Source organism: Saccostrea cucullata, unplaced genomic scaffold (genome assembly GCF_032062105.1).
Source record: "Saccostrea cucullata isolate Sc308-1 unplaced genomic scaffold, CSIRO_AGI_Scuc_v1 ctg5148, whole genome shotgun sequence".
Lineage (NCBI taxonomy): Eukaryota > Metazoa > Mollusca > Bivalvia > Ostreida > Ostreidae > Saccostrea > Saccostrea cuccullata.
The window spans coordinates 31,591-53,450 of NW_026923811.1; the positions used below are offsets into that span (position 1 = coordinate 31,591).

Below are 21,860 nucleotides of genomic sequence, written 5' to 3' on the forward strand. Positions count from 1 at the left end.
TCTATGCGAAGGATAAAAAATACTCTTTTATATCTAGAAGTATTGAACATGTTGAAGATGCATCCAAACAAGGGGTTAGAAAAAAAAGATTTACCTATCTTCAAAGAATTACACAAACAAAAATAAAACCTTCTTTGAACTAAGCCATAGTTTTTTCTCTTGATTTTATTCTGTTTATTAAATGGTTTATAGTAAATTTTTGAGGTTATCAATGTCGTAAAAATATCTTTCGGTGAAACAGGTTCAATATTACTTATGTATCATTCAATAATAATTTATATGATTGTGTAATCAAATACAAAGAGTTCAATTTTTACAATGTCGGTAAACTCAGTTAGATGTAAATAAACTATTATTTGTAGAATAGATATTTTAATGAGTTAAGGACGAATATCATTTCAGATCCCTAGTTACAACCAGATAATTACCATTCCAGGCAATGGCTTTAAAAGATTGCCAAATTTACAGACAATATAAGATTTTTATATTTTTTTTCATATGTCAGATTGAAAAGAAAAATTATTTGTGAGCAAATTCGCAAATTTACTGTAGCAGGGAAATTTACTTATAACATTAAAAAACATTGCGGAAATTCAGTTGATTTAGTAAAGGGCAAAAGGTGTTGTCTCTGCATGCGAAGCGTATACTGAACACAAGGAAAGCCAGAAAATAATGAGTTGGTTAGTCGACGCTACAGATTGCATGATGAAGTGCCCTGAATGTTTACTGCCAACAGTGAAAAAATACTTCCTGCTTAATGTTTCTTCAGACTTAAATAAAATATTAGGTACAATGTTTTGGGTTTTTTATTTATATATTTGAGGAGTGACAAGGGAAGTGCTGTTGTAAGTCTTTCAGTAACATGTTCAAACTCAAACAAAGATAAAAGTATTTTACTTACGTTACTCCTCAACTTGTTTTTCTGAACTTAATGCATGGATTAAGCACACGTACTTATGAAACAAGTATAAACTATAGGGTTTACAACAGATGTTTTATTTGAACATTTTAAACTTGGAATATATATTCATATCTAACAAGTAAAATTGATGAATAACCAATTTCAACAGTAAATTTTCCTTAGAAAATAGTGTCCACAGCCGTCGCCCACTTTGATTTTTTGAAACGTTGTGAAAAAAAAAATCATATATCTCAAAATCTTTATGGGCATTTCCTGTGGACAATACCGCTTAAGTGGAAATTTAAGCGAGACGCAAATTTAGTGTTTTGTCATTAAAATGGTTAGAAATTATTCTAGCGATTCTAAAATGCTCACTTAAGAAGTCATAGCAAATAAAAAGCAGTTAATTTTTAGCAATATTTGATTTAAGCGATCCCCACATGCTCGCTAATAGTGCCAAAATTAAATCCTTAGTAAAAACTTCTGCTTATACGGTATTTTCTAAAAGAAAATTCAATTGAAAATTGGTGTCTTCTGCAACTTTTGAAGAAAATACAGGAAAATGCCCATGTTTCTGACGTCACAATTACCATTTTAAAACATATCGGAGAAAAATGATTTGTACGATATTTTCTTCATGGAATTTCCATGATTCAGAATGCATTAGTTTTCATCTTTCACACCAGTTTCATTTTTCATAAAATCACAGGGCAATATATGTATAGAAACCATACCTTGTTCTTGATTAATTGTTATGATTAATTCAATGCTTGTTAAATTTATAATGCCGTCACTAATTACATTTGTAATTCATGTTATAATTATTACTAACATGTTTACAACCGACTACAATTGGTTGTATTCTAACTTCATCTAAAAGAAATGTCTGGACTCTTCTGCATTTAAGAAGGCTTTATGTATTCCTTTTTGCCATTAAAAATGCTTGGAAAATAACTGAAGAAATGGATTGATTGATTTAATTTTTTTAGGGATCTTTTTGGTAAGAGAAAAATAATGTCTGGAACCTTCTTTATTTTTGACGGCTGTATCCATATCTTTTATGTGATAAGATTAATTGAATAACAACTGAATGCAATACATTTTCTCCATGTTTTGTAGGGATCTTTCCTCGAACAGAATTACCGTAATACAGGACAATGTCTTCAATGGTTTACAAAACCTTTCTGAACTGTAAGTATATCTTAGTTTTGCTAAGTTTGACATTCTGTATATGTACTAATTTTAATTACTAGGTAGAGACATGGACATATAGGAATGTACCTTACGATTACGTTTGAAAAAAAATGTCTTTTTCCCATACATATTCAGAACCTGTCCCCAGGATCATGAAACAGGCTTAAACTTAAGTGACATTTTCAATTACCTGTAAAATATTTATTAAATACTTAAATTATCTCAAAATTTGTAAATAATAACACTATAGTAAATAATTATTTAAAAAAAAAAATTAAGTTTGTTCTGATGCGATGTGCATCCCCACCACGGCATCACGTGACTTCTATTAATAGCGAAATTTTCTTTAATAAAAAAGGTAAGAGAACAACAATATCCCGGAGGTAAATAATTTCTTTGAGTAAATAATATAGTTGAAAAACATCTATTATGCCTAAAAAATGCTTCTAGAAACCCACTGTCCCGTCAGTAAAATAATTATTCTACACACTCGCACGAAACCTTACCCGATGTTTTGAATTTTTTTACATATGAACGGACTTTTTTCGTAAAACCATGCTGAACTTGGGATATTAGCAGCGCTTTCTAAGGATTTTTGGAGGCAAACTTTCCATCTGTACATATCTTCTGTTTTGAAATATACAGCTCATTGTTCTTTTGTTGCATTATTTTTGTCACAAATGACAGAGGAAAGGCCGACGTTGATACGTTTATAGCTGACAGTATTCGAAAGAGAATATAATCGATGAAAATAAATTAGCATACCTGTTTTATTAACTGAAATCCATATGAATTTCACAAAATATTCACGATATTTGCTTTTAAACTTCATTTTACGTATCTTTGTACATGCCGTCTTAGCCAAATTCTCTTTACACGACATGATCAATTCCCAAGTTACTTGATGTACATATATGACGTCATCAGTGGTGGATTTTAATCAAAATGAAAGAATACAACATAACAAAGTAAGAACGTTTTATTTATGTTAATGTTTACACGTTTCTAATCAGTTTTTTTAGAGTTAAATTACATCTCTAGATAACGATATTACGAAAACTTGTGTTCTAAAATTAAAGTCATCTCGCCTACTATGACGTCATAATGTAGCACTCATTTAGTCAAAGTAGAATCATAAAACACGGCTTCTCCAAAATTTTTAATAGTAAAATTATGTAACAAGGAGAAGTAAGTACCTCTTATCGATTTCTCAAACCCACCTGAAACCCAGCAAATCTATCGACATTTTTTTCATAGGAAATACAGAGAGGCAGGGGATTTTAAAAGACGTATATACTTTTCTTGAAACAATGATCACTATTTTTACTTTAGGTGTTTACTGTAATGTATGGGGATAATAATGTCATTTTATGTTTAAAAACAAAATATTATATAATATATAAACATTAACGCTTCTCACAAAAGTTTATTACCAAGCGAAAAACCAAATTCTAACATAAGTCATGAGAAGAAAGGATATGGAAAATCTCTTCAGTTGTGATGGTTGTCCAAAAGAAATCAATAAACTTGGACTGGGAATGCTTTCGAGACGCTGCACCATGGAAGGATATGGAGATAACGAACATGGAAGAGTGAAAGTGCACGCAAGGGCATTAGCATTTATACAAATTCTTATACAACAAATGAGAATTGAAACACATGATAATTTTTTTTCAAAGTTAGATTATCTTAATAAATTTATTATATGAAATGTTATAAAACAGAATATAATCTAAATACATGAGAGCTCTGCTTGGGTTTCAGCAAAAAAGAATGAACCAAGATAATAAAACTAAACGTACTACACGTAATAATTATCTCATTGTGATGCATGAATTCTAAAAACGTTTTTCTTTTCTTTACCTGTTTTAAAACGTAAACAATTTAACTTTTTAAGCAATGATACATTTAATGTGTATAACAGTGTGCCTCCTTCCTCCATGAAAACAATGAATTCTACAATAAAAATAGATTTCAAACGATTTTTAGTAACAGGTAGCGCTTTTACAGAGTGGAGTAAAATTAATTTATTTCTGTTGTCATCTACTTAGTCCACTGTGGGACAGGGCATAAAACACGGACCCCATGAAATTCCAGAGATTGGACAAATTTCGTAAAAGGAGAAAACATATTTAATAAACCGGTAAAACCCGCCTTTGTCCAAAGAATGGATCCAGTAGATAGACACACTGTAGTCAAATTTTGTATAAAATGGTTAACATTTGGAATGAAAAAAAGTCAACTAAAAAACGATCCAATGATAGGTTATTTTTGTCCTAGAAGTTCATTATAACTACTAAAGAATTTACCAAATGCTGACTTTTCACGAAATTGTCTAAATTTCTCTAACATCAAGAATCTGGTCGTTACCTATATCGGATAAAAGACTGATTGTTCCCAGAGAATTGAAAAACGTTAACCTAATATGTATATATGTAGGAAATATCGAGCGTTCACGAAAGAAAAACTAATATCATAAATTTAATAATAAGTTCGACTTAGAATTCAAAGAAATATACAAATGAAACAGTTTTTATCTTATCTTTTTTAAAAATGTTCTTCAAAGTCCAAGAGTGGCCAACGTGATAGTGGATGAGATAGGGTTATTTATTGTGCTGGGACACTGGCAACAGACGTAACTTATTTTTCTTTTAATAAAAAAATATCTTTACCTAATAATAAACCAAAGTCCCCATCGGACAGTCATCTTGGATTTTCGACGTCTGTCAAATCTATTTGTATTTTCGTCTGAAACTCTGTAAAATGAATTCCCTGCAACCATATTCTTTCTGTGACCAGACCTTTTGAAGTCTAAACTTATATGGACAGTGCAACCAGAAGGGCGCATCACACAATATCAAAAATCCCTAAACAAACTCGATCTACTGCTTCAACAATCTGAGAAATGGCTAAAGGGGGGCCAGAAGTTTACATCAATATGCTAATGGAAATTCCGTATTTATTAGTTTTGTGATGGATCTAAAGCGGCGTGTTGAAATTACTTTAAAATTTAGATAAATATTTGGATTATTTCAAGGTAAAAAATTAGAATACGGAAAAAATAAAACACTTCTGGTAAATATACCTGTAAAATATACTGCTTTAATCTATACAGATCGTTGCATTCAACGACCTTGAATAAGAAGGGGGGGGGGTGTTTCAAACAAAAAGCAACACTTTATGTAGAGTTTATTGAACATTAGAGATCACACTAATGATATGCTATATGTAATGAACTCAAATATTAGCTTTATAATATGTAACATGCATAATGTATAATCTGTATCCAAGAAAAAGAAAATAGATAAATAATGTAGCCATGCCACTACTTTATTGCAATACATAAAATCGCAGATCTCAACACTCCCTGGAATAAATTGCTAGTGGCACCCCACCCAAACCCCTTCTAAAACAAGGACGTGCATACTTTTAAAACTGGTTTTTAATAAACAGAGTAAATCTTCTCCATTGATAGCGCTCAAACAACGCATCAATAATGACAGTTTTAATAATAATAGTGATAATAATGTAGCGACTTACGACCGACTCAATATTTTGTCTCGAAAATGTTCATTACTAGGACATCAGCATTCACTAACCGGGCCAATCTTCGACATCTACAAAAAAATAGCTTCGATCTAGCTATATCGAAATTATTTTGGAGGAAAATAAAATGAATTTTCTTATATTACCTTTTTTTATTGTCTGAAAGATTTTTTTTTTGGACCAGTACTAACTTTCACTGGTTATTTTTAAAAATAAATCTTACAAATATATTGCAATTGACCAATCAAAAAGATCTTTCCTTAAGAATTTCAAGACAAATGAAACTCCCCCCCCCCCTCCCCTTTAGCAATTTCTCGGATTGTTGAAGCAATAGACCGAGTTTAACTAGGGATTTTTAAAATTTGCAAGTAAGATACACCCTTTTGGTTGCACTGTCCGTAAGTTTAGATTTCAAAAGACTGGTCAGAAAAAGAATATGATTGCAGGGAAATTATTTCACGGAGTTTCAGTTACAAGTGGATGTGACAGACGTCAAAAATCCAAGATGGGACACTATTATTTTGTTACTTTGCACGGCGATAGTAACAACTGAGGGGAAAGTGTATCTTCTCCATGAAAAATGCTACATGTACATACTACAAAAGTAATTATGTCGTAGAACTCTGATCATTTTATTTATATTGCTTCTGGGCGACATTGCTTCATCTATTAGTTCATTTTGTTTATAGTATATCTATGGAACTTTCACATCCTTGAATAATTTAATTTTGTTTGTATTCTCGCCTCTCATTGGTTGATTTCCAAAAAGGAACGCAAAACATTTTGTATAATCTGGTTTGGCATGGGGACACACCCCCTTGACGACCAGCTTAATCATTATATCCATGCAATCCCCTCTTTCCAGTCCTCGGAATCCATGGAAAATTTCAGATTTAATAAATGTACCTTCAACTTTAAACAATTACTCGTTCTTACCTCATGTAAACAAACATCATGGCTGCTAGATCTATGTATCAGTTATTACCTCCCCTCGCTTCAAATCACTTCCGTTACTACGGTTGTATTATTGCGCGGTAAATTTGAACTGATAAAAAGCAACACAATTTTACATCAAAAGTTGTTTAATTATTTTAAAATTAAATTATAAGGAATGACTTTAATTCTTGGCCATATTATCGAGTATAATCTGGTTTGGGTCAGTTTACGCTTTTTTATAATTCACTTCGCGGATTATAAAGCGTAAACTGACCCAAACCAGATTATACTCGATAATATGGCCAAGAATTAGAGTCATTTCTTAAATGGTACTCAGGTGACCAATTAAACCCGTTTGCCTCTTTTTTTATGTATACGGAGATTGCAGTTTTTAATCAGTCTTATTATAAGGAAATGAAGTACTGTTCGTGTACATAAATTGGAGTTTTCCGTATTTAGTGTAATCACTGGTCATGGGTATTGAGTTATTGATGTATTAATTGATTAACGTTACACACATTCCCGCTGTATATCAAAGGAATTCCGTAACATGTATTAGAAGTAAAGCATATATATTTCGTAGCACGCTGCACTCTTTTTTCTATGCTTTGACATTGTGACAAGTTGCCTCAATTTATCTTTTACATAATATAAACATAGATTGTTTAAAAGAGTTTCTAGGATCTTAATATACATGTATTTATATCATGAACGTTTTGAGGAATCATTAAGTGTTGCAAAGACATAATTTGAGGTTCTGTGTGGTTTTTTACCGACACCCGTTTATAGCAAAATCTTCCCCAAGTCTGTCTCTAACACCTTAGATTACCTCTCTGGCTCATACATATACATTTCAGCTATTTTAAATTGTAATGCCGGTTTAGAGTATGAAACTTAAAGGCCGATGTTTTCAACCGTTCGGTTTTCCACGAGTAGATTTGATGTGGGTTAGAGCTTATTCGATGCTGGTGAGAAGCTCCGATGAAACAACGCTGGCTCGTGAATACGTACCTCTATGCACAGGATGTAACATGAATCTATTACCTGTGTACGTTTTCCTACGATATAGTAAAACATTTTTTCTCTGTGTAGGTCTGTTTCCAATATTCACCATATAATTCTGAAATAAAGCTTGCGAAATATTTTTGCTGCGACCAGAATCCTAAATAAACTTTTTTCTTTTAGAATTATTATTTAGAAAAATAAATTGACAATTTCAATAACAACATGTGTTTGTTAAGAACTATCAAATGTTATATAGAATATAGTACCACAATCTGTCGTTGTAAGCTGGCAACATAAAGGGAAGTAATTCAAATTGCACGTCGTTTATGAAAAACAAAAGAAAAAGTGGTTTATAAATAAGTCTCCTAGTAGAATAAAACTTGGAAACGCTGTTAGGAGGCTTCATTTTGTAGAAATATTATAACCAAAATAAATATTCTTAAAGGTATTTTGATTTTCACACGATGCAAGATCTGTTAAAAATCACTTGGCCCCAAGACCATAATCTTAAAATAGACTTGGGTCAAAATTTCAGATTGATATAACTTTTGAAATAATTTTTGTAATAAATTAGAATTTTATCATATGTTTGAACTGAAGTGTTTTTCAAATTACAATTTTTTGAGCTAATAAATTGAATGAAACTAAAGATATTAAAAATCTAATTTTTGATTAAAGTCTGTTCTCAGTTTATGGTATTGGGGCAAGGGCTTAGGACCGGGTGTGGCTTCCTGATAGATAGCTATTACTCAGTGAATCACGTGTTTCGTACTGAATTCCTTCCATATGCATAATTACAAATATCATATGCTAAGCAAGATGTAATAATCCGAATATTTTTTCTTCTGAAACTTGTTATCATACCGCATCGTCGCCAATTTTTCTATAAGAAGCGACACGTAACTCAATTGTTTTATAAAAAAAATCACTTGAGCAATATAACAATGTTGAAATACTTCTTTTATAAAAATATTTTATTTACATCCATCATACTTCAAACACGGGTCGGTATATGTTGTTAAAGTAGAATTAATATACTCAGTTACATTATGTTTTGACAAAGTCAAGTTATCGATTGTTATCCTGAAATAACACCCCCTGTTTTAAATTATAATATTATACAATTAATTACCCCTTGTGAGGTCAACATGGTGAAATAAGGACCCGAGACCTGGCCCACGAGGTGACCTGACCTGACCGAGGCCGCTTAGCGGCCGAGGTCAGGTCAGGTCATCGAGTGGGCCAGGTCGACGGTCCTTATTTCACCATTTGAACTCACAAGGGGTAATTAATTGTTTTATTATCGCGATATACATTGAAAAGTATACATCTCGAACCGTTGTCAATTCTTCCTTTGATCGGGATTGGGATTCGCTACAGACCGGATTTTGAAGTTGTTTACAATGACGTCTGCAAGTCGTGTAAGTTTTTGCATCATCATTTACTGATTAAAACAATATTTGGTTGATGGCGACATACATTGTTATAACTAACGATTACTTTTCCTATACACAGTCAAAATCTAACACAGAATTCAGTTCTTTAAAGAGCCGCCTCTACATTCTATTTAACGATATATTCAATTGAAACGATATATCTGCATATTGTAACGATAAAATTTTACCGCATTCTGTATGGTAATGCAAAACAGACCATGCACAATTTTAAAAACATGTTTTTTATTCAAATAATTATTATTTTATGCATTAATTTCACTCAAAAACGAATTTTTGATTAAGCGGTCATTTTTAGCGGTCATTAAAAATAATGACCGGGTCATTATATCCCACGTGCAATGATTCCTAGGTCAGAATTGCTTTAAACAGTACCATATGGAGTCATTGTTGTGTTTTAAAGTTTTCTTACCAGCCAATCAAATTCGAGTATTATCAATAGAGGTATAATATTGATATATAAGAATAATAACCATTCATTTACTTATTTAACATAATTATTATATGTATGACACATTCTTATCAACAAAATTTAAAAAAAGGTGTTTTCATAATTGCTTCTTTATCGCGTTATGATTTGCGGTAAGCAGAGAAAGCCTCAATTCAAATACGGTGGTCGGTACGATATCCAGAGGGGTACACAAGATATACACAATGACAGGAAACTAAATGTCAATCAAATCCAAGTATCATATCCCAAGCTTCATTTAAGATGATTAAGAGAGGTCCAAGGACCAGGTAAAGTAGGGGGTACTTATCCCCCTGTCCACAGTCCCAAAGAAACCTTGACACCATCATACCACGAACAAAAACTAGAATTACATGTTTCTTTTTTTGTCATCTGTAAGAGCGAGGAGGAGCTTTATAAAATAGTTGTATCTATATATTTTAATTGAATACGTGTACGAGGATAAAGCTAGTATACAGTATTTTTATAATCTCTAAAAGATTTTTTTTTATGACGTGTACATGTATATATCAATATTGAAGATCACATAACTTGGATATACCGGTAGCTTAAAAGCGAGATTTATGAATTATTACAAATTATATAGAAACAATCAAAGCACGCGATAGCCCTCGTCAACTTTTCAAAGTAGAATTACATTTTCTTGGATTTCAGAAATCTAGAATTCTATGATTTTCTCAAAACTAATTCATTATAAATGTGCTTATTGCATTTTAACACAAAAAATATTTAGAACCCTGATTGATCTCATACGTGTAATAAATTAAACTATAAAAAATATTTTCCTTGTACAGAATGAATTATGAAACATATGGTTTATCATCGAATAGAATATACAAGTTTCCCCAAGCAATATTCTGACCCTGTGACGCGACCGCAAAATATTATCTATTTCTATAGTAGGTCGAGAGAAAGAAAAAAGGAAATCCCCTGATATGAATGTCATAGAGTAGCGGTCTTATTTGCTTAAAGAAAACAAACCGGGTTCGTTCTAATTTTGACATATTGTATTTGTTATGGAAGAAAAACCAAGAATATCGAAAACACGCTCGCAATATTCATACAAAACGGCAGACATAGATAAACACAAAACATGACGACATTAAAAATCAACCAAAAATAATGGTAAGTAAGATATTGATACAGCTGATAGAAGATAGTTATTACATATTTCTGCAAGTAAAGGAAATGCAAGATTAATGTACATCTTACCATGCATTCAGTATTAAAGTTGTGAATTAAAATAACAAACATCGATTGAATCGATCTGAAGTCAAATATTAAAATAAATCGGATACCATAAAGGCAGAAAAGCTTGGGATGAGAAATTTAGCAGATCTTTTACTTTATATAGTGCACGAGTAATTAAAACCATGCATAAAAATTAGTATAGTGCAATTCATTTGTCCATGATTGTTCAATCATACGTATTGTCAAACATATGTTACAATGTACGTATTGTCAAGATAACAAATTTGCCTGTACAAAACAAAATACTCGTACATGTTTCTCACATACCTGTAAACCTAGTTGTATTTGATTGGTTATGTGCGCCAATCGGAATACAAAACGTAATAGTATGCATAGCATATATTTAATAATATTTACATGTGTCCAATGTCTTTGTCCGAGATACAAGTACAAGTATTTAATGTACTTTATATCCCCATCAATGTATTGGTTCATTAAAAGGCGCGGTTAAAAAAAATCATGTGCAGCGCGGGACAAATAGCTAGACAGAAGCACGGTTGTGAGTTAATGCTAATATTAGGATTTTTATGCAAATGAGCTAATAAAAATTCACATATTGTATATTTGTTACATACTAAAAGGTTCAAACTTATTTTCTTAATCATACTAAGTGGCCACAGCATATTATAGCTGATACACATAATGACGTCATTGTTCTTTCCCATTCAAGGTAACAAAACACGTTAATGAAACAACGTCGGCGCAAGGGCATATTCTATTTAATTTCACATAAAAAATGTTTAATATTAAGAGGAATATTCTAAAGATAAACAAAATTGCTGCAGAAATCCTATCCACTTTCTCAATTCATGAAGATTTTGGAAACTTCCACTGGATAGTAAAGTTTTACCCTGTAGCAACTTACGACTCTCGAAATTGTAACTAAACAATAACAGGGTCCACATTTGTACAGCAATATTTCGAATCCTTGGAATATCCTGCGTCTATTTATACCTTGTTACTGTAAAAGAAAGTAATGTATGCCCTTGCATCAAGCGATTTTGTTGATGATTCTTATTAACTTGTGTAGTAAGGGTCGTCATAATGTAAACTGGCTATTGTATATAGTGGGTACCAAGAAAACAAGTCTGAACTTTTTCTCCATGTTAGATATAGCCATTATGGGTTTTACTAAGATTTTTTGCATAGAATCTTCATACGGAGCCTAAACTCACTTGTGCAGGGCTTGAAGCAGTTGATTGGCGGAATCAAAAGCATGTAAATAGAAGGAAAAACTGTCAGGTTTTTAAATATCATGACAATGATCCATCGATAAGCTTGCGTGATGATTTTATGCATAAACGCCTTCGGCAACAGACAGTTATTCCTTAAATAATACAATTTAATTACAACTTTGACCAATCATCTAATTATCAATTAAATACAATAGTACGACATGATCTAACTACAACAAAATACCTGGTATGTAAAGTCCTAATTTGAACCCCCCCTTTTTTAGAGACACGTTTCACTGGTGAAAGTTTGCAACTAAGAATTTTAATGATGCTTGTTTTGTAACCATCATTAATTTTAACCATACAGTGGGGTCACAAGGTCACATTTTACAACAGCTGATCAATTGCAATGGAATAAATTCTTGTTTATTTTAATTTTTAAAACAGAAAAAACAAGCTGGCCTATCTAAGATTTTATATACACATGGTGTGTTAAATACTTATCCATGACCTTCATAAATTTTTTAGCTAGGAATGCGTTTTCTCTATTTTTCGGAATCAAAAAGCGTTTCAAAACTAAAGAAAAAAAGAACAGAAATTAGAATATTCGTATTTTCATTAGACTCACCTTCGCTGACATTCTGAATGACATCATCTAGAATCAAAGCGCATTTGTTAGGAATTACGATAAACAGATAATTCTGAATTATTTTTTTTTATTTGGAACTATTGCACTTTCTAAGAAGAATCCAATCAAGAAGTCAAAAAAGTGCCTGACATCATATGGATAATAGAAATGCTTATATAATAGTTTGTGGGCTGAACTTGCAACCGACTCACGTACATTGTACTTTGATGAATGTTTCTATCTTTATTTAAACATGATTGTGACATAAACCTTTTGTTTGTGTTATCCATTCTATAGCTTAGTGTTGAACTTACTCCCCTTACAATCCATTACGTCACATGTAAGTGTCCACTCTTTTTGGGAAACTGTCAATTTTTTAAGAGAATGGACAGTTTTTCAAAAAAAGAACAGATAAAACAAACAGAATGGAGAGTTACAGGTACACCTTGGCATGTGCAAAAGAGGGAAACAAAAACAAAATTTAATATAATTTAATGTACATGTATATAACAAAAAGAACTTAACTTAATCCAGAACACGATGTCTGCATCGGATCTGTTCGATTTTACACATTTAAATCCATGAATAATACACATTTTTTCAATGCTCAAAACTATCTCTTTTTTTCTCAAAACTTGAATTTAAATGACACAATTTCACATTTGATTAAGAGTTTGGAAGCATCTTTCCCTTGAGAAGAATGCATTTTGAGCTTGAAGTTGGCTAATATTAAATCCATCACCTAGAAAACAGTTTGCACGATGAAAACTACACTGCTGTAGTGAATAATTTGTTAGAAAATGATTAAAATTGAAACATTTTCAGAATGATTTTAAATTTCATTTTCAGGTCGAAGTTTGGCTCATGGCTATCCAACACTCAGAACACAATTCGCCTCTCATTATTATTTATAGTATACTTCTGCAATTAATATATATCCTCAAAAACTGAATTCAAATTAAAAAAAAAATCTCCAGGTGTGAAATATTTGTACATGTATTTGTGGTCAAAGACATTTTGAGGGTATCAAAGTTTGGAGAATATTTTCTTTACGCTAACTATTCTCTCTTTCCAGATAAAATATATCACTGGTTTTGTGCATTTGGTTTCTTTTGGTTTCAATTTTCTCTCCAGCGGAGGGAGAGATGTTTGCCTTTACAACGCAAAATTTAAACTGATTTAAAGAAGTTGCATTCCTATATAAATAAAATACTAGCATCCTCCCGAAATCCACCTGTAACTGACCATTCTTTAGACAAAAACCTTTTGTTATTCGTATCTGGAAAGACAATGTCTATTCAACAAATTGCTGTGCACCCCAAGCATACTTGTAACTGTCCATTCTGTAAACAATGAATTTTTTGTATGTGTACTACCTGTTTTGCACATTTAAAAACATTCTCAGATCAAAGAGAGTCATGTTTTAAGCAAGAGAAAGGCCTCAAACTGTTTACGGCGCTCGATTAGTTCTTTCTCTCACAGAATGGACAGTTTTTGGCCTTTCTCCTTTACTTAAACGTACTATTTTATCTCTACATTAAACTATAAAACATACAGTTTGAAAAAGGATTATAAAGTTACAAATTTTATCAAATCCTTTCAATTCTGATAGTATTGCGTATGCATATTCTACTTTTTTTGGAAAACATACAATTTCTGTATGTACTTCTTTATCAAAAAGGTTCTGATAAACTGATCAAAAATTGAACTAATTAAGAATATTAAATTTAAAGAGAGACATATCAAATTGACCTACCTGTTACATTGTGTATGATATCTTAGAATCAATGGATTCTATAAGAAGGATAAAAAATACTCTTTCATATCTGGAAGTATTGAACATTTTGAAGATGCATCCAAACAGAGAGAGTGAAAAAATTTTACTTATATTAAAAGAATTACACAAACAAAAATAAAACTATTTTTGAACTTTCATAACTTCTCTTGATTATTACTGTATGTTAAATGGTTTATAGTAAATTTTTGAGGTTATCAATGTCGTAAAAATACCTTTCGACGAAACAGGTTCAATATTACTTAAGTATCATTCAATAATACAATGTAATTCATATTATTTGTAATTTACTACAAAGAGTCAAATTTTTACAATGTCGGTAAACTCAGTTAGATGTAGATAAACTAATGTTTGTAGAATAGACATTTTAATGAATAAAGGACAAATTTCATTTCAGATCCCTAGTTAGCAACCAGATATAAACCACCATTCCAGACAATGCCTTTAATAGATTGCCAAATTTACAGACACTATAAGTTTTTGATAATTTTGTTCATATGTCAGATTAAAAGGAAAAGTTTTTTGTGAGCAAATTCGCAAATTTAATGTATCAAGGAATTTACTCATAACATTAAAAACATCGCGGAAATTCAGTGGATTGATTAAAGGGCAATAGGTGTTGTCTCTGCATGCGACGCATGTACTGAACACACAAAAAATAAGAATATAATGAGTTGGCTTTTTGACTCTATAGAATGCATGATGAAGTGTCCTGAATGTTTACCGCCAACGGTGAAAAAATACTTCCTGCTTAGTGTTTTTTTAATATTTGAGGAGTGACAGGTGAAGTGCTGTAGTAAGTCTTTCAGTAACATGTTCAAACTCAAACAAAGATAAAAGTATTTTCCTTAAGTTACTACTCAACTTGTTTTTCTGAACTTAATGCATGGATTTTGCACACGTACTTATGAAACAAGTATAAACCAATAGGGTTTACAACAGATGTTTTATTTGAACATTTTAAACTTGGAATATACATTGCTGTATATTCATATCTTACAGGTAACTTTTATGAATAACATAATGAAACTTAAACTTTTCTATCGTCAACCTCCCGTATGCAGGAATTACCCTTATCACCTGGTTCATATATCTCATTTTATTTGATTCACCAGAGCATGCTGTACGTATGAAAAATTTCTTTGAAGAGATAAGTTATTGACAAACAAGTTGATGAAACAAGAATTTAACAGTTTCGTTTAAAGTCATAATTTTATTAGCCATATCGTCGGTACAAACAAAAACAATTATCATTAAGTCAAATGCTGAATGACCTTTTTTCATATTAATTATAAGGCCATTATTGACACACTGAATTGTCCACGGATTTTTCTGTAATTTTTCTATGATGACAAGAAACAGAAAGAGGGTGTGAATGCTCCTCACGGGATGCTAAGTTTTCAATGAAACCTAGTCTTATAACGGATGATTTAGATATCCTTGTTTCCACAACTCCTATTTTGTATAACTGTTTAATGAATTGTTGAGCTCGAAAACTATTCGTTATTTCCACATATTTCAAAATTCTAAATATTTTAGAGTAAACTTATTGTAAGTGTAATTCAAATAAAAGTTTATTCAACTTGTGTACTACATGCAGTGACCTCAAAATACAAACGATTTCATCTTTTGTTTTTATTAAAAAAATAACCTTTTAGGGGAAGAAGGATCGTTAGATTTAACTTTCGAAAGACACGTTTTTGTTTTCTAAAATGTCTTTTCTGTTTAATTGGGTACTACTTTGGTAACAGATCTTCCCAAAACGCTCCCCAAATCCCTTTTTCTGCCTTATTTCTGTAAGACATTTTTATTTGCTTTGTATCGAAGGAGTTCATTTAAGAATAAAAAAAAGTTATAATGATATCAATTATAAATTTCATTCAACGTTTTGCATGCGCGCGCACGTTCATACATATACAAGATGATCATGTCATGTTGGCTACACGATTAACATATTTTTTATACTTAAAATCAAGAAAAAAATGATACAAATATAATGTTATCATGTTTTAAGTATAATCATTTTGCACATGTGCATGTATGTCCTTGCATTCAATTTTGATAGTAGCATAATGTTGGAATCCATGATACCTATTCATATTCTAAATTTCATCCCGTTTTGTTGAAAACTAAGAAAGTCATAGGCATTCAAAGTCTCTGCCAATCAGATTGCAGCACATATGCATGCGCATGCTTTCATGAAAATTATTATATGTCATGCTGTAGATCTTCATAGTGTATGACCATGTTTAAAATTTCAAAGGATTTTGTCGAAAAACAAGAAAGATATTGAGACTTTAGTTTCAGCCAATCAGAGCGAAGCGCACGTGCATATATGAGATATGCTATTTTGATCATGTCATCATGTGTATAATACTATTATATATTTATATTATGAGTTTCAAAGCATATAATAAAAAAAAAATCAGAAAAGTTACGGCCACATCTATTATATTGGTCATTTTACGTGTGCGCTCTTGACCTTGATTCCGCAAATCTACATAACATGTCTACTAACCCTAAAAAGGTTTTACTTCGGGTGAACAGTTTACAATATCACTCGCGGACAAAAAAGTACCCAGGAAGAAGAAGAAAAATAATAAGAAGAAACAGAGTAAAAACAATATGTTCCCCAACTTCGTTTGGGGAACATAATAAACAATAGATAAATAAAAAATAAATAAATAGTAAAAACACTTTTTTGCTTTACATATATGTACCTATGTTTTAAATTGATATTTTTGTTACACGATTTTAATTGCCTTAAAAAATGTGTATTTGTTACCGAACGCGCGTAGTTTAAACAAAAAATTAATCTATTTATACAGTAAATATGCTTTTTCTTTTCACTAATAAAATAATGTGGACTTTAGAAATAAAGCTACTACTTATAGAATGAATAAATTACACTGTACGGATTTTTCTTTTTTTTTTTCTTTTTTTTTTTCGAATTCACAATTGTCTGTTGACGTATTGCATAAAACTCTAGCTTTTTTTAATTCTAATGCAAAATATTCTATATTTATGTGTTTTTTGTATTCTTTTATGATGATTAATTTAGCTAACTTCTACATGTACATGTATCTGTAGACATTTCCTGGCCGTGATTATGCTCATTCAAGATGATGGAAAGAGGCATTCAAATTATTTGTAATAGATAAAATTTTCGAATTAAAGGTCAAGTACGGAGATTTTTGTAAAATTGGAATACTATACACATAACTGTTTACCGGTCTCATATGATTTAAATTCCCATAGCTGTTTAATTGAAAACCGCCTGGCAAGACTTCTTCTGCGCGATTAAAATTTACCTGGGCTATCTATATCTTTTTAGTGACGCGAGTTATCGCCCATAACGTATTACGTCATCAGAGACAACTTTTGACTGCAGTGACTGAACGGGAGCAATATACACTGGTTGTTTACAAGTGCTTTTTAAAAAGTCTTTCTAGGGTTTATGATGGTGCAGTGCACATCTTTGAACTGTTATGTAAAATCTATACAGAATGTTAAGTTTATTTCTTTTCTCGAAGGACCCAAGAGAGGTAGAGTACACAGTATACTACATTTTCTGTAGCGCATTAACAAACATCCAAAAAAAATTTCAATACATGAATTTATGATATTTAGTTCATCTATCTGTTCAAAGCAAGTACAGAAAAAATACACACGTATATGGAAAATATAATGACCATACACATTATTATTTCAAACGAGCTGATCAATAAATTTTATCCTGATTTTTTTTTTGTATGGGACCGGCATACTGGGGCAGTGGAGAGTTATTGAGTTCGCACTGAGAAAAAAATGCCGAGGATAGATTGTGTTCTTAAAATAGCATATATATTATAACACATAACTTTAGTCTTTTTTTTTTAGTTAACTTGGATTTTGTGTTAAAATTTAAAAAGACTCTAACAAAGATAAGATACGGGAGTTCAATGTTATCGCTTAATATAGGTTTCGGAATCGGGGGAGGGGGGCTTTTTTTCAAATATATACATAATATAGGCATTGAAAATTGGATTTACCTTTTTGGTTGGTTTACCCCCCACTTTTTATAATTAGCCCCAATTTGCTTCCGACGCCTATGCGCTACATTGCAACAAATTCCATCTCCTATCGCTGCTTTTCATCTGTCGGATGCTCATTACCGCTACATCTTCCGGAATCACAAAACCTTTACATTGTGAAAATGGCGATTGTATAGAGTAGGTGTTATATACCATAAAATTCACTCACAATGTCGTCAAGGTACATTGTACATGTACAATTACTTTTTTTTTGCAAAAAGTTGGGGTGGGGAGGCATGAGAATGTATATTATTGAAATTATGGACATAAAGTCACGAGAATGGTTTATTCGTAGTTATATATATGAAGTTCCTAGATCCTCAACAGGATCATGCATGCTTAAAGATTTCTAAGGTAATACGGGAGACGGACTAGTACTAGTGGGGGATACCCACAGGTGCCTGAAGTACTGATCGATACCCCATATATTTTTAATAAAAGAAATTGTAAAAACGTGAAATATCTCAAAAATATAAAATACCGTATAATGCCATTCTCTAAACATGAAAAAACGCACAATCTGCTTGCATAGAACGACATATAGATGTAATTGACGGGGATTTTATATGTATATATTTGAGATATTTTATGCGCTGACAAATATTAAAAAAAGGGGGGTATCAATCGTAGTGTTCCCATTTCGCCGTAACTGAAAAACAGGTAAGAAAAAGGTAAAAAGTACTAAGGCGAAATGGGAATTTTAGTATTTGTAAATATTATAACTGGGTTGATATAGAAATTCAAATGATAAAAAATTTTAGATTGAATTTAACAGTAAATGGGATCCATACTTCAGACGCCTGTGCGAAAACTATATCCGGACTATAAAAATAGAGTGACCAATGTCACACTATATCTCATAAATACGTACCTGCAGTTTTTGGTATTATAAGTAAAGATTCGTTTATGTTAAATGTGACATTTCATGATTTTGCCTCATTATGTCATCATTTTCTTTTTCTGTGCAACAAGTCTGCGTAAATTTTTAACGTAATGTCTCAAGCAGAGTTCTTCTGTTTTATTTAGATTTCGGAAATTGGTTGAAATGGGGATACGATTTGAAGCAACCACAACCGGCCACAGAGTTTGCTGACCACTTTTAACTTTGCTAATAATTGTTTACACGGCTGACTATAAATACTCACCGAGTCTACTATTTTAATAATTAGTAATCTAACGGACAAAACAATGAATTCTACATCGGATGCAAATAATGTCCTAATGGTTTCGATTTCCATGTTGAACGTTTTTGAATATCTATTTTTAATTTATTTTCAAAACATAAAACATATAAAAATCATTGCTTCTTGGAGAATTTCTCTTTTTACTTTCATTATTCTCGGAATCTAACTTCCATGACATATCCATGTAAGCAGGCCTAACATGTTCGGATTACTTCATAATGGGTTTATATATAATTGGTTAAATCGGTAAACTCAAGTATATCTTCGAAATTACCGTCAATAACACGGTATATAGCGTTGAACCTAGTCGTTTTAATCAGTTATTGGTTGTTTTATAGAATAGTGCCTATACAACAATTGTCTCTGATGACGTCATGAAAAAGAGCGATAACTCTATCGCCCATGTCGATAAATAACGATATTTCAACAGGTATTTTGCGTCTATATTTGGAATTTTTTTTTAACAAACACAACCATAAATTTTCATTTAATGCTTTTAATGAATTACAAACATTATTTTTAAGATCTATTTTTACCGTACTTGACCTTTAAACTAAATAAGAAATGTGCTGTCATAGTTTTTGTTGAACAGAGAAATGTACGAGAGAGAGAGAGAGAGAGAGAGAGAGAGAGAGAGAGAGAGAGAGACCCTCAATTCTCAAATATCTGTTGTATCAAATAAAAAAATCTTATTATTTTTCCTAAATATTCCAAGCAGTAAAAGTAATCATTTTTTTAGATTAACAAATCCATTTGACAGTAACCATTGTCTTTTATTTTCCTTCATAAAGTTCACACGGTTCTCAGGAAGTCCACCTGCTTGTCCTGTCAATCAAAATTATTCGACGCAGTGGAGTTTTGAAAATCGCGTTTCACCGAACATGCCAAAGGCAAAGAATCACTTAGTATTTTCAAAAAGTTTAAATATTTTTCCCTATCATTTCTAGATCAGATTTTTGCTTTTCTGTAAAAAAAAATGAATAAGTAATGGGAATATAAACATGGAAGGATTAAGTTTAAATTGAATGTGAAACATATTCCCTGCCAACTTAAAAATACTACTGTCGGCACAAGTGTATTCTAAAATACTAATGTCTAATGACTGTTTGATGTTGGTTTTGAGACTGATTTCATTGTGTTACAATACACATTAAATATTAATTAAGATATACTGAAAATACACACTAAGAATTTTATTTTGGAAGAAAAGGCACCGGGGGGGGGTCTTAATTATACTGAATGACAAACATATATTTAGGTACGGTGAATGAATGAATTTTCCTTTTCTCATAATAGACTAGTTCAAATAGTTGTTTTCCTCTTAAATTTAAAATCACACGATCAATTTAATTAGCTCTAAATATATTCAATTAACTAAGTATCTGCAGTACTTTCATAGTTCTCAGACCTACGTGTACAGTGTAGTTTAAAACACGTGTTACTGTAGAAACATTTTTTTTTGTATTCTTGTCTTGTAAAAGACTTTGAATAATTATTATACATCCATTAATGATTTGTCGTTTTTAGCATTACAACAATTTGTTGCCGTTCGTGAAGCAATTGTACATTGCCCTTTTTTGAATTTAATATTTTAGCATCGTTCTACATGTACTTAATTATTAATTATTTTCCAGGGATATTTCATTAATAAAGTAGCAGCTGCGTTATAATAATAGAAATATAAATATCATATATAATTTTTGGAACAAAATAATTATTCTTCAAACACGATATCTAAGTTATTTAATTAAAAAACGTGTAAATCCTTACCATAAAAAAGATGAGTCCTTTCACTTCGGAGTTCCGAATGACAATGAAGACTGAACGATAAGTGAACGGTGAACGCAAGGTGAACGCAAAGTAAACGGAACGAAGAGCGAACGGTGAACGTTTTGTGAACGGTGAACGCGAGGGCACGGTGAATGGTGACCGCAGTACTGTTAACGGAGAGCAAACGGTGAACGCACGGTGAACGAACGGTGAGCGAACGAATATTTGGGAAAGTATAACGTTTTAGGGACTGTATAACCATCCCCTTCTGACCGGTCACACCAGCCTTGTGTTTCTCGTCCTAATCAAGAAATTACGATGTGTAAATATTCGGTGTGTAAATAATGACTTCACAGTTAGTATGAAAAGTCAATGAGTCCACATTTGACTTAATGATAGATTTTTTTGCTGACAATGTCATTTTTTCGACCATAGAAGTAACAACGCATTCCAAAACAAGAACAGATTTTTTTTAGGTT

At 31.6% G+C, this 21,860-nt stretch overlaps 1 protein-coding gene across 1 annotated transcript in view; it reads left to right on the top strand.

Annotated features, from left to right (window-relative positions):
- Window positions 1-672: 672 nt before the first annotated feature.
- Window positions 673-21,860, top strand: part of LOC134264945 (slit homolog 2 protein-like) — a 49,637-nt gene continuing 28,449 nt past the window's right edge. Inside the window, exons 1-2 of the mRNA XM_062747186.1 lie at window positions 673-680; window positions 2,021-2,092. Of these exons, the coding sequence (XP_062603170.1) occupies window positions 673-680; window positions 2,021-2,092 (80 nt within the window). The remainder of the gene's footprint in view (window positions 681-2,020; window positions 2,093-21,860) is intronic.